The 13,858-nt window shown below is 35.5% G+C and overlaps 1 protein-coding gene across 1 annotated transcript in view; it reads left to right on the forward strand.

The window, feature by feature from the left end:
- Positions 1-313: 313 nt before the first annotated feature.
- Positions 314-13,858, forward strand: part of cpne9 (copine family member IX) — a 120,568-nt gene continuing 107,023 nt past the window's right edge. Inside the window, exons 1-2 of the mRNA XM_069189438.1 lie at positions 314-856; positions 9,612-9,652. Coding sequence (XP_069045539.1) covers positions 780-856; positions 9,612-9,652 — 118 coding nt within the window. The 5' untranslated portion in view covers positions 314-779. The remainder of the gene's footprint in view (positions 857-9,611; positions 9,653-13,858) is intronic.

A 13,858-nucleotide genomic window follows, 5' to 3' on the forward strand; every position in this document is an offset into this window, starting at 1 on the left:
TGTGAAACTCTGTTTTCCTTTTTAAGAACAGTAAAATCTATTATTTGTGTGCTCTCTCACCGCTATTACAGCATTAGATTAATGATAGAAAACTATTTTTAAGAGCAAATTATATGCCAAAACTGCATTTTAATTAACACCCTCTTAATTAATGCACATGCCTTTCCCATGCATAAAGAAACGTGTATTAGGTAGTTATATAATGCTCATTTCAGTAGAATGGCTGTAAGGGATACAGAGTCACCAGCCTTCCCCCCAGCAGTAATGATTAAAGGAAGCAGTCATATCACGAACATTAATGAACACAGAACAGCCTTTGATTAAGATTATACAACAGAGAATTCTTTATTCTCTTCGCTTGTCCGAAACGAATCTTATATTAATTGGAAGTGTGGACAGGTGTTTTTTCGGTTGTCACGGCACTCGGATCTGACGGGCACAATAAAACTTCAGCATTCAACACTCGGCATCCAATGCCTAGCCTCTTTTTAGAATTTTTCATTTGCTGCTGCCTCCACCTGCCGACAGTTAAAAAAATGCATGACAAAGAATTCATCAGAACTGGAGCGCTGCACAGACTTCATATCCACTAGCAATGAAAAAGAATGAAAGCACATTGAGTTAGTCTTCATATATGGAACCTTTCAGCTGATACTTATTAAGTACTCGGTCACAAGCCTTCTATGAAAACGTGAGGATCAGAGTCCTGCGTGTCTTCTTCCCTTTTTATAGAAAGACGATAAAACTGTTGTAATTTAGATTAATTAAGAAGGCTGAGAATGGCGTCAATTGGAGACTTCGATCCTCTTCACTCCAGCGTCCCTGCAACTAAAATTGAAATCACCGTTTCGTGCAGGTAAGCGCGCATGATTTGTTATGTTAAGAAATATCACATATCAGCACTGACACGTTCCAACTGCTAGAAATAAAAACCCATTTAAAAAAATCGCAGCAGGCTGCCGAACTTCAAACATTTCATCTTTTTTTTTTTAAGTTGCAAGCCGTGTTGCGATAAAGGCGATTGAGGCATTCAAAACAAGGGTGAAATGGTAAAGACGCTACAAGTGAAAAGGCGTTAAGTACGCTGGATGCACCCCACAGACTGCGAAAGCATGCGTGGTGGATGTGTAATAAAAGCGTGTTTTTTCATGTTCTGTTAAATGTGGTCAACAATAAACACCTTTCCGCAATTTAATAGTTAAGCTTAGCCGTCATAAGCAGCTATTCCGTATCGACACTTGGAATACTGCTTTTGCGTGTGTAGGTTCGAGCGTACAAGTACTATTGGAGCGTATGAAAACATAAAATGCACTCACCTGCTATTCATTTGGGGTGGGTCCTACATTTCAAGTCTAGAATATCTTTGGAGAGTTCTGCACCCAGTGGCTTGTGGCTTAATTCCAGTCATTTGGGTTGATTTTCTCTCAATAGAGTAAGGGTGATTATTAAAAGTTTAAAAGCAGGAATTTGTCAGGTAACAAAATTCAGTTTTAAAAATTAGTCGGGTGAATTGGGTTTTCTGGAAGAGAATGACAAAACCTGATTTTAGTTAAGTAGACATTAACTGTGTTCTGCCTGGGCAGTTGTACTTGCAAATTAGGCATTGCAGGTTGTTGTAATGTGATGTACTGTACCATCAACCTTTATTCCGTTATTTATGGAAAGAAAAAGAGAGTATGCATTTAGATTAGCAAACAGAGAAGTTTGTTTAATAGGTGATGTTAAACTAAAACTAAATGCTCTTGTTTTCTGCTTTATTAGCAAAATGAACCCACAAAACCTGCAATGCAACTGTAATTAGTGTCTATTTTGTTATTGTCTAATATGTTATCTTGTGGAAAAAACTTATTTGCCAGTAGGATCTAAGGAATGTCAGTTTATTGCAGAAAACTGAAATAGCTTTGGTTTTTAATTGTGCATTCAAAATAGTTCAGTATACTCAATATAGTTTGTAGTCTTTAATTTTAAAGCTCTTTAGGTTATTAAGCAATACCTATCATAAAAAAATAACATTACTGTTGCAATACAATATCTATCAAGCACGAGAATAAGTCTAATAAAAGTGATTAAACTGTGTTAAAGAATATGTGGCATTTCTAATTTCATCATCAGTGTGTGTTGTATACCATGGTAAATTTATTTTTTTTAATTACATTTATAGGTGATCACTTATCAGATTTGACTCTGTTCCCTGTTAATATTGAAATATAACTTTACTATTTTCACATCTTTGTAGCTACCTTTTTTGAGTCGGTTGACTTGTTGTCGAACCAACCAATAATTTCTTGTCTTTTCTCCTGTACAGTATGCTTGATTTTTATCAGTGGGTGTGTGTGGAAGCAGTTTTGTTATAAAGCATTCCAGGAAGCTCTCACCTTTCAGATTTTGAGGGAATGAGAAAGGAAGGATCCGAACAGTATTTCGGTCTGAATGTGGAGTACGTTAGACAAATGGGCCATTGGTCTCAGTTTTATAGGCTTATGCAATGTGGCTTTTTTTTTTTAGAAACAAGATAAGGTTATTTGCGAGCAAAAAGAATTGTTAATGCAACTCAAACAGTGCTGTGGATTAGATACTGCTGTAGACTGTTTCATGCACAGGATGTACAGTATACAGATTGTTCCTAGTTAGTTGCTTCCTATATTCACATCTTTCCATCACATTTTAAATTGTTCTTTTTCTTTATCTTCTTCAAAGAAGCTATGACTGGAGGGTTAGACTAACCTATCCTTATTTGAAGATCTGCAACCAATTCCATAAAATTCTTTAACCATTTCATTAATCATCTAGCTTCTTGCATCACTGGTTCTTTTTGTATCATTACTTTTAATGCAAATGCCAAAAGCCAAGATGGAATAGACCAGTTAAATAAGTACACCGATCTGAATTGCTCTTTTAAGGTTTTGGAAAACTGCCCATTAACTTCCACGGTATTAAAGGTACCATGTGTGATGTTGGAATCTGAAAAAAGTCTATAATTTTTTATTTTGTGAAGTTATTTTTTAAATTTTGGTATATCTACATCATATTACACATTATTTGTTGTGTTTTTGTATTCGATAGCTAACAAATAGCAACACAGTGGCTAGACAGTTAGTGCTGCTGTCGCACATCTCTAGTGCTCTGTGTTTGGACATCTGTCTGTGTGGAGTTCACATATTGTTCCTTGTTCTCATTGGGTTTTTCTTGAGCTCTGGTTTTCTCCCATTACCCAGGTTAGGTTTTGATTGGTTTTTCTAAATTGTTTGTGTCTGTGGCCCTGCAGTAGGCTGGCATCCCATCCAGTTTGAGAGCAGTCATGTGCTCTCAGTCCAGCCTTGTGCCTTATGATTCCAGGACAGGACCCGGTTTTCTGTGATCAGAACAACTTGGGTGCAATGAATGAAATCCTTATATTCAGTTTTTTTTTTCCCACTTGTTTTTCAGCCATATGTGAAATTTTGAATTGCATCATAAAAAGGGAAAAGTCAACCTGTATCTTGACTAATATTCATGGACAGGAGAGGTTTATAATGAGTTACATAAAATTAATATAGTACCGTCCTGCATTGAACTTTGCATTTTGGCAATTTGAAGTTTTTACTTTCAGTTGCTTGACATTCATGCCCCTTTGGGGAATATCAGCATTATCCTAAGCTTTTATAATAAAGCTACTGGTGTTGTATGGAACAGCATTCAAATAAAATTATTAATAATATACAGTAATATTAAAACCATAGTATCTCAAGGATGCTTTTACAAATTTGTAATTAGTAAATGCCCAATTAGTGTAATGAAAGCCATGAAAACCATAGATTGAGTTTGAATTGATTGCTAAGATACCAACAAGCAGATCAATGCATTTAGGCCACAGGTGCCGCTGAAGCAGGTCTTTGTGGATCCATCCCATGACCATCCCATAATCAGTCATGTATTTGACAAGCCAGACAGTTGCCTAATTCATCCCAGACAAGGCTCACATTTTCCAACAATAAGCTTGATTTCCTTAAACAGATGATTAGAATAACATTAAACACTAAACATTAAGAAACGCACACTTGCTGTCATACTGTAGACAAGGAAGGTGAGGAACTTATTTTACTTAGTGGTGCATCTCTTCTGTCATGTCCTGTGTTAAAAAAAAAATCTTTTAAAAACCTGTTGTGACTTGGAGGTTGTTGCAAACTACCCTTGATGCTGGAACATTTAAATAAAGGGCTCTGTTTTAGCATCTTAAAAATTCCTGTTGGCTATTTTTAGTAATCTTTATTTATTTTGTGTGTTTATTTGTTGTGTTTCATTTCCAGTGTTACATGTATAGAGAAATCTAATTAATACAGTTTTTAGTTTTTATTACCACTATATTAATAAACTCATCCAATGACAATGACTTTTATTTACCATTTTAGGGGCAGATATACACTGCTGTGCAAAATTCATAACACGTAGTATAGTGTTAATTGTTTTTCTCCTCAGTATTTTCACTTCTTTATGCATAAGCATTGTTTTGGCAATCTTCTACTGAAACCTCAGCCATTTTAAGATAATCATGATCTCTAAATTGAAGCAAAAATTAGGCATTTTAGTTTAATGGTTTTCATATTAATGAAGAATACCTTTTGCATCATCATGTAAAGGCAAATGTTACATCTCATTCAAACCATACTGTAGGTGACCATGCATGGGTCTGCATATAAGCACCTGAATCATCAGTGGTACACTGCTTCTCCAGCAGCTGATACCAGAGCAGTTGAAGCACTGTTTCTGTTTCACCAAAGGTACAGTTAATGTCCTTGCTCTTCACAGCCACGACTTGTCACATGTCATGTGTTCCTTGAATGAAGCTGTGTGGTCTAATTTAATAGTGTATTTTTTTCTTCTCTATTGTGCAAGATGTACTCTGCCAGTGAATAACCAAGAGCCAGCTCAGTTGGCAAAGGTGTGGACACATTTACTACTCATTCAGTTTCCACTATGTTCAGGATGATGTTACATCGGAGTAGACAGAATGTAGCATTATAAAGAATGCTGGGCTGAAAATTTGTGACGTTTTGACTTTTTCTTACAGTATAATGAGTTTGCAAAAATGAATAACTTGTTTCTATATCTGCTACAAATATGTACCCTGAGATGCAGTGCCATGAAAAAGTCTTTGTGAATTGATTTAATGTTCATTCACAAAATTGAATTTGTAAGAGAAAACTGAAAATCCTTTAAAAAAAAAATCATAGCCTTACTTCTGATGATTTTGTCATGCGACTCTGTACAGTACATGCAAGCTTGTGCATGTATGGAGCTGCACAGTATGCAGGCTGTAAGATCACTTCAGTCTTTATTACTTTTAATCATGATCATTTGCTGTACCAGCAACAGGGAAATAAATACCACTTCCAATGGTATATGATTGTTCTAGATTATTTGTGGGCCAGATCAGGCTCAGTTTACTGCTGACAAATCTTGACAAACTGTAGCACACAGGGGCAGGTGTTGCTGAAGATGTCCCCATTGGGATTTAAAATGGATCCACTTTGGGGAATAATGAATGTTCTGGTCAGGAGCAGAATTTGTGGAGACTGACACTGCAGAAGGAGAGGCAAGCTGCATAGCAGCTCTCAGGGGTCTTGCCTTCTGTAGCTTGTCATCACAGAGAGAAAATAAACAAGACTTGCTGCTCAATTCATTGATCGAAGTCAATTGAAACAGATGTAAGACTGTAATATTCCAACATTCCTTCGGATGAGGAAGGAAGCCTCCAAGAAAATCGTTAGGAGTGGAATTTGCATAGCACAGAACACTTTCAGACAGGAAATGTGTCTTATAATGAAAGATTAGTTTAATTACACTCTATATTAATAGATTAATAGATGAGGTCCTGTTTTAGATGTATAATAAAGATGCCTCATTAGGGGGAAATCTTTTTCTCAATTAAACCTTTTATAAAAAATACTTTTCTTTTTGAACAGAACAAAATGAATACCATCTTTTATTCTAGACATTTTTCTTATTGATGATGTTTTGTCCTGTTTTTTTTTAGCTCATAGTGAAAAACATAAGTGTTTGTGTGAAACATGTGATTTCATGCAGAATTTAGAGTTGAGTATCAATCCTGTCAATGTAGTACAATACGTTTTGGACGTGGCAGTGGTGGTTATTACTCGTTTTGAAACTTAAATCAATTTTCATTCTGACCTGGACATCATTTTTAGATGGCAGCTTGATCAGACACAAATGGATTGTGATGATGAGTGAGCACGGTCAATATCATCGCTTAACTACTGCAGTTCACGGTAACTATCACTTCTGAGAAATTTTATTTTTGGCATTTTGTCTTTTTATCAGTGACAAGTAGACAATGGTGTCAGTTATGTGCCCAGCTAGGTTTTTATTTCTTTCTTATTTACTGTAGCAACAGTATAAACCACTAAGTCCATTGTAGGTCTTAATGTTGGGAAAAGTACATTTACAGACCATTGTGACTCTGCCTTCTTCCTGAATTGCAAGAGCTGACTTTAAAAGGAAGTGGTAAAATTGACAGATCTGGGTCAAACAGTCCCCTAACACTGGAAGACCAAGCATTTCAGGCCTCTGAACATCAAGTCTGGCCATCACACAATCGACAGTGGGGATCTGTCACACAAATGAATACCCTGATGGAAGTATAGGTCCAAGCATTACATGATCATTAATTAGTACAGGAAACAATGAACAAGTTGTAGATTTAAACAGCAACTATGAAAATGAGACCTGATCTTTATTATGCTTGAACAACTAAAGATATTGCTGAATTAGAAGCAACCGTGTGTTAAATGTAGAGCAGCAGCACAACATTGCTTGAAGGGATTAAATATAAATTCTGTGGCATCTTTGGCATAGGTAGTGATCCTATGCCCAATGCAGAAGAGTGATTAAAAAGGAAAATCCTGTGGGGAGTAATAAGCTGTGGTTTAATTAATGTTTCAGACTGTGTGAAAACCAATTCATGGCAGCTGCATCATCAGTTTCTACATGCCTAGCTTTATTAGTACAGTGGTTCCAATTCTGCTGCTGGTAATTCAACTGCGGTCTTCAAAAAGTAATCAGATTTTTTATTACAGACGCCAAAAGAGTCTAGTTAGTGTGTTGCTGTTATGTGTGTTTAGCTCAGAGGAAACTGTTCTTTTAGGGATAAGATGAACCTTTTCATCGGCAGCTGTACTGCGAAATTTACTTTAAAGCATATGAAAGCTGGACTTCCAGAAAGGTCTGTCTTCCAGATTATTCACAGTGATTTTGTTTTCTAGAACCATGCCAGGCCAGATGTCCCATTGATTCATACAGAGGAACAAATTCCATTTTAAATATATTTATATAGTCATGCATTAAGATCACAGAAAAAAAATAAACTTCTTAGTGTGTGGTTATACAGTATGTACTCGTCTTACATCTGCTCTTCCAAAATCGAGGTATTTAACTAACTTCCACACAAATTGGGGGAAAAAATAGTGAATCAGGTTTAAAGGTTTAATTCTTTGTTACTGTAAAACTGCATAATATGTTTATACCAAAAGGTGTTCCTTGCTTTTTAAAACAATTTATATTGACTGATATGGTTGGCAGAGCACTTGCAGTACAGCTTCATTTCATTGGTCGGAGCTAGCAGACTGTTATTAAAAGATATTTGGAGAGAATATTGAGAATTGGTATTGAGGGTTTCAAATGACCATTAGCAGCTGTGATTGGTAAAATTCAATTTCAAATATTTTTACTTGACTGGGTGATGTAAAGAGCACCACTGATGCGTTGTAAAGGTGTTTATAAAGGGATTTCAAGGATTAATGGGATGTGAGGATGCCAGAATATGGAATGGAGTAAATATGTAATGCAAATTTACTACATAGCCTCAAATTAGTGCTTGATATCTATTATGCTGAAAATTGCTTAATGCATGGTTTGATAACTTGAGTCCTGGACAGACATGATCCAGTAGGGTTTATTGTTTCTTTTTAGGTGTTCGAGGTTCTACGACTGAGGTCAGTTCCAAGCTGACCAGCGAAGGCTGTGGCTTGTTCAATCAATAATTAAGGCTCAAAAGATTTAAATTTTCATTCTCTCAATAAAACTTAATGTGTACTTCTTCTCATCTGGGAAAAGAAACGAGTTGCCCTTCTTCGAAATTCTACTAAATATTCATGTCTTTGTCATTATGTCTGGCCTAGTAACCAATAGATGAAGGTTGTCCTGTTTTTAAAAAGAAAACACAAGACATTGCTCTGCAGTTTTGTAAAATGTTGGTCCCGGTGAGATATTTACTGTGCTTAACCATACTTTTTTTTTACTTCACCTTTATTGTTTCTTCCTGGAAATAATTAAATCTAACTCTGTTTCTGGGATACCTTTATTTTGATATTTTCCTTAAGTGTCACTTCTTTCACCAGGAGAACATCAGTGTAAGCAGTTTGCAAGATATTCTTTCATATTTCTTTAAGGGCATCTACATCTGAAACTGGAATAATTATTGGTCCTCAGTTAGATTCGCACTCAGAGATAGATGTATTTGAACATAGTATTATGCAGTCTTTAAGATAAACATAGATAAGAATCTCCAATTTACTAAAATGTGCATCATTGAATATACATTAGGCACAGTTATTACATCTGGAACTGCATAATGTTTGATGCGATAACCTAATTACCCATGCCATAAAATCTTGCAAAAGCGGGAAGCACATGCCTTCTACTGTATATACACCTTTTGTTGTTCAATACCATTAAGTGTTGGAAGAAACATGTCCTGGATTATTCTACTCCCTGGTGAATGTTTTTTTTTTACTTGAACTCATCTCAGAAATATTGCTTTATTGAGCGTTTCTGAAGCTGCAACACTGTTTACTTTGTGTTTATTGTAGCATTGGCTTCTGTGATGCAATTTGCTTGCATTCAGCTTTCTCAAAAGCTTATTTCCAGGGTCGTGATTAAAACGGGAAGGATTGAATCATGTCTGTATTGGCTGCTCTCAAATGGCCACCTGTGCAAGATTAGATAATTAACAACAATTAAAGGACCGCATTTGATTACGTGGTGTAACTTTTTGTTCCTGCACACTTGTTTGTGCCTCACTGACTGGACCCTCTGTTAAAGGTGAAAAACGCCAGATCAAGTGCTGTTGTCATGGCCCTCTTACATTGTGAAATATATTTTTCTTGCTGCACCAACATCTGTACTAATATTAGGACAAACCCCCCTCCGCTACCCATCATTAGAAGGCAAGATTGGTTCTTTAATTCCTATTTAGAATTCCAGGTATGGGTAAGGCAGGATTATATCCTTCACAGGACATCAATGATGTTAGCTGAGGTATTGCAAACGAATTCCTGTTCTACATGTGGTTTTGTCTTATTTAACAAGCTTGTAACTTGTATTTCTTGTGTTACTCTTTCTTGCTGTAAGATTTAGATACCTCTCATAAGATTTGTTACATAGTGATAATGTGGACATTGGTTGCTGTATTTAATGACGGAACGAAAAACAGGTTTTTATGAAATAGTGTTGCTTACTGTGCATTCATTAATCATCAAAAAGGCAGGTTTTTATTGCTGGCTGGTCTAACGCAGATTTCTCTTTTTAACGTCCTTTTTTCTGTCTTGTTTCCATAGGAACCTTCTGGATATGGACACATTCTCCAAGTCTGATCCTGGTATGTAATGCATATTTTTAAAGAGTAGGGGTTAAATGTCAGTGCCTTTATGTATAAAGGTTTCCTTCATTAATTTGGTTGCTGGGCTGTCAGATCTAAGACTATTATTACAATTCTTTGTTACAGAGGTTTGCTCAGGTCATGAGTAAATTGGTTCTTACATTTCCTTGTTAGATTCCAAGGGAAAAAATACTTTACTGAGAGTACAGATAGTATCCCGTGGCAATCTTCCAGAAAACCCTTGAAAATAGAAATACTGTAAGCCCAAGGTCATGTACTGCATCAAACTGACACATTTTTTATTTTACGAAAGGACAAGTAGAAACGAAGGCGAGTTTATTTAAAATGGCACTTTTGTGGGAGTCTGCTATCAAAGCTATCAAACCATGTTGTCAAAGCTAATACTCCTTCTCCTTTCAAAAAACAGCTGGATCAGATCCTTGGATCCATTACCTACTGTCAACCACATGAAGTAAATGGGCCGAATGACGTCATTAAGTTTACAGTCCTTTTGGATTCTTTCCAGGATAGAAAGTTCATCTAGGATATGGCTATATGCTTTTAGCCTTACCTCTCCTTGATTTCAGCATTTCCTTCTATATAATCACAATTTTTGGCTTTCTGTTCTGTTTTCTACAATGTGCAGCTTGAGACCTTGATTTATTAGTTAATGTGAATGGGTCCCTTTGACAGTTTTCCAGCTGTCTGTGTGCTGTGTGTGGTGTTTACAATGTACTTGCATGACAGACTACATACCTGTTTGCATTCAGATGCACTGTGCCTATTAATATGTTTGATCTGTTTCTTGCTGACTGCTCATATGCTCTCGGGGTGATGACTACCCAGAATCATTTCTTGTCCCTGACAAATTTACCAAGTGTGTCTCTATAGTTAGCAAAATAGGGAGTCTGATTCTTAATCTAAAATTGCTCCATTGAATACGTCTTACAAATCTTAAATTAAATACCTTGAAAATATGTATTTGTTCAAGTTTATTATTATAAGGGAAATGATTCAACACCCACAATTTAATTTTAAAATGTTTCAAATAGATTGTATGCAACTCTCCTTATTCCTTAATTACATATTAACTAAAATATATTAGCTGTGGTGGTTTAGACTACTTTTATTTTTCTTACAGTCCCTGTTCCCCTATTTTATGTTTGGAACTGTATATTTTAATTAATAATATATTAAGCTGGGTTAGTGTAGTATTATTTGATTACAAGGATCTATGTAACTGAAATCCCCCAGTTTCTTCCTAGGGCAATATATATTTCTACTATCATTATTTACTATAAATCATAATATGAATATTGAGTTTTTAAACTTGCCTCTATTAGAAAGCTGTATACTAAGAAATCAAATTGTTTAAGAAGGGATAGCCAAATGATATCAAAATAAAATAAAATGATAGGTGAAATACAGTATTGCATCTTAAACACAATATCCAAAAAATGTCAGGTCAGGACTCATATTGAGAAAGCTGATTGGGAACCTGTATTTAAAGTTGTTTCTGCATTCTTTTACCTGTATGTTCAGACCAAAAGCACAGGGAAGGGTTTTTTTGGAAGGATTTCCATCATGAATTTATACTATTGATTAAATATTGGGTTAATTGGTTAAGGAATTATGTTTGTGTACAACAGGAGGCATAGTGTAATGCAGGGTACAATTTGAAACATAAGAGAAAACTCAGTTCAAATATAAGCGTTAGAGAATGGTGCTGTATTTTAGCATTATAGCTTCATTTGAAGTTCTCAAGTCAGGAATAGTTGGTAGAGTTGTGAATTGTTCTGTAAATGATTTGGAAAAGCTGTCTCAGTTAGTACCACCTTTGGTTATAATGCAAAGATAGTTATTGGTACTGTTGGTTGCCCTTTGAGCTATATCTGTAGTATATCTGAGAAATATTCATTTGTTTGCAAAATACAATATCAACAAGATTTCTGTATTTAATTGTGTTTATCATTTGATACTTAATGGTTTGGTTTACAAGTTATTTTCATTTGGAAACATAATTGAAATGAAGTTACAAGTTATTCAGGAAACCTTTTAGGATTCTAATTTGAGCCTCTTCTCTAAATGTCATTTTTTTTTTCAGGTAAATAGATAACCTTTTACTTGTTCAATCACATTGAAGATGCTCATATTTTAAAATGGATTGTAAATTGTTTTCTTGACCAAATTGTTTTTCAAAACTTGCTTTTGAGTTTTAGTAGTTAACTTATCATTTTTAGCCTAGAAAATTCAATTTTTACACTATTTGCTTTAATGTATCTCAAACACTGAGGCCTGCACACTACTATTAGTATCACAGCTTTAAGTTGATTAATGTTATCATGACTGGACGTGATGCATAAAAAAGTGCAACAATATTAAGATCACCCTCCCTTCAATTTCCATCTGTTGGGTTCTCTTCCTAGTGTATATCAGGTCATATCATAGTCAACCTTGGCTTTAAGCTGAAACCTTTAGGAAATTTAATTTAATTTTAAAGTTAGCCTATTTTACAGTGAACAGACGTGACATTTAGAAAGTCAGACAGTAGTGTGATGAACCATTTTCTTTCCAAAATGCTCAGTAGATGCTGGTGAGCTTTGACCGCTGTCAAGTGTGTCCCTTCGTGAATTTTAAGTCTTGCTATCCTCTAAAGAGAGATCCATGACTGATATATTGGAGTACTGCAAAATCAAACAGATTAGCGTCAGGTTTTCTGAAATAGATAATGACCTGGAAGCTGGTGTTCCAGACATCAAAAGTCAGGAATTAACTTTAAAGGAGAATGCTCTATTCAAGCACGGCCTTTTATCTGAGAGTTCACATTCAAAAGCAACCTGTTCATCAGATCTGTCACACAGGCCATAGACAAGAGTGAAAGCTTGTTACTCTTCCAAAAATAAATTGTAGAAAAACCACCTGCCTCTGATGCTGTACTGCACGTGGTCTCCATTTATAAAGGAATCTGCTTCTGTATTTTCTTCCAATAATCTGTTTCGGCTGAAAGATCAAATTACTCCTATCCACCTGACTTTTCTTAATAGCTCTCTCTAACAGTTACCAGTTTCTACCGTCCAATTACTGTGATTTTTTTCATCTTTAATATCCTAAAAGCTGCTTTTAACATACCAATGTGAAAAGAAATCTGAGTGTAACATGCCAATCATCTGGTGATTGTAAGATCTTTTCAGAAAGTGAATAAAAGTATTTTGGGGGTTTTGGAGCAGCTATGAATTTACCCGATTTTCACATTTCCTTGTAAATTGCATTCCTTCTATATTGCAAGCCTCCTTTTACCAATACACGAATGTTCTCTTAAGATAAATATTATAACACCCATAAACCATTTTCTAAAATGCTGAGTAGACCTTTCATTAGAAAGAGGATGTTTGTTACAAGCAAAAGAAACTGAAAAACAGGGACAAAAATGAACTGATTTTTTTAAATAAAAAGTCTAAAATTTAAGTATTCTAAAAAACTTTTGGTTTAGTTCTAAAATTGGGAGATTGTATTCCCTTGAGGCCTTCCTGCAGCTGAAAATCTCAGGAAATCAAATAGTTTGGTCTCTTGAAATTGACTTAGATGGTACACAGCTTACCTCCAGCTTATCTGGCCATCAATGAAAATTCCCAGGAATAGCCAACATTAAAGACAACTTTGTTTTAAAGAGACCTTAAATCTATTCATTAATGTCATACAACTGGTACTGTGTCTTCTATCTTCAGATCTCACACAGGTCAAATTCTCTGTTTAAATCAGCTTGAAAATAAAGGCTAAATTAAAGCTGAATTGGTTGGAATTTTCAATTTGAGGTTTTTGTTGTCCACAATGTGGAATGCAATTCATTAAGTCACCCCGTTGAAGACATTGCAGTTACTTCAGGGAGTTTTTAATGGAACATAGCCATCATCTCATTTAAAGGTAGAGGATCTTCTGTACTGGAGCCTTTGCAGCAGTCACTTTCTATAAAGTATGCAATCTGTCTGCCACAAGCTTAAAGACACAGCAGTAATTTCCTAAGCGATCACGGGTTTATTTATTTTCCCCACTTTTCTTTGTGCAGAGATGAACAATGTCCTTGTGTGTGTCACGCATCAGCAAGTATATCGGCAGAGGCATGTTTATGGGACTTGATGGGGTTATTTCCTTATTGTGATTTTAGATCCCACATCGTGTGGGTGATGCCAGTCACATAGCAGAGATGCC

This window comes from Lepisosteus oculatus, chromosome 4 (genome assembly GCF_040954835.1).
Source record: "Lepisosteus oculatus isolate fLepOcu1 chromosome 4, fLepOcu1.hap2, whole genome shotgun sequence".
Lineage (NCBI taxonomy): Eukaryota > Metazoa > Chordata > Actinopteri > Semionotiformes > Lepisosteidae > Lepisosteus > Lepisosteus oculatus.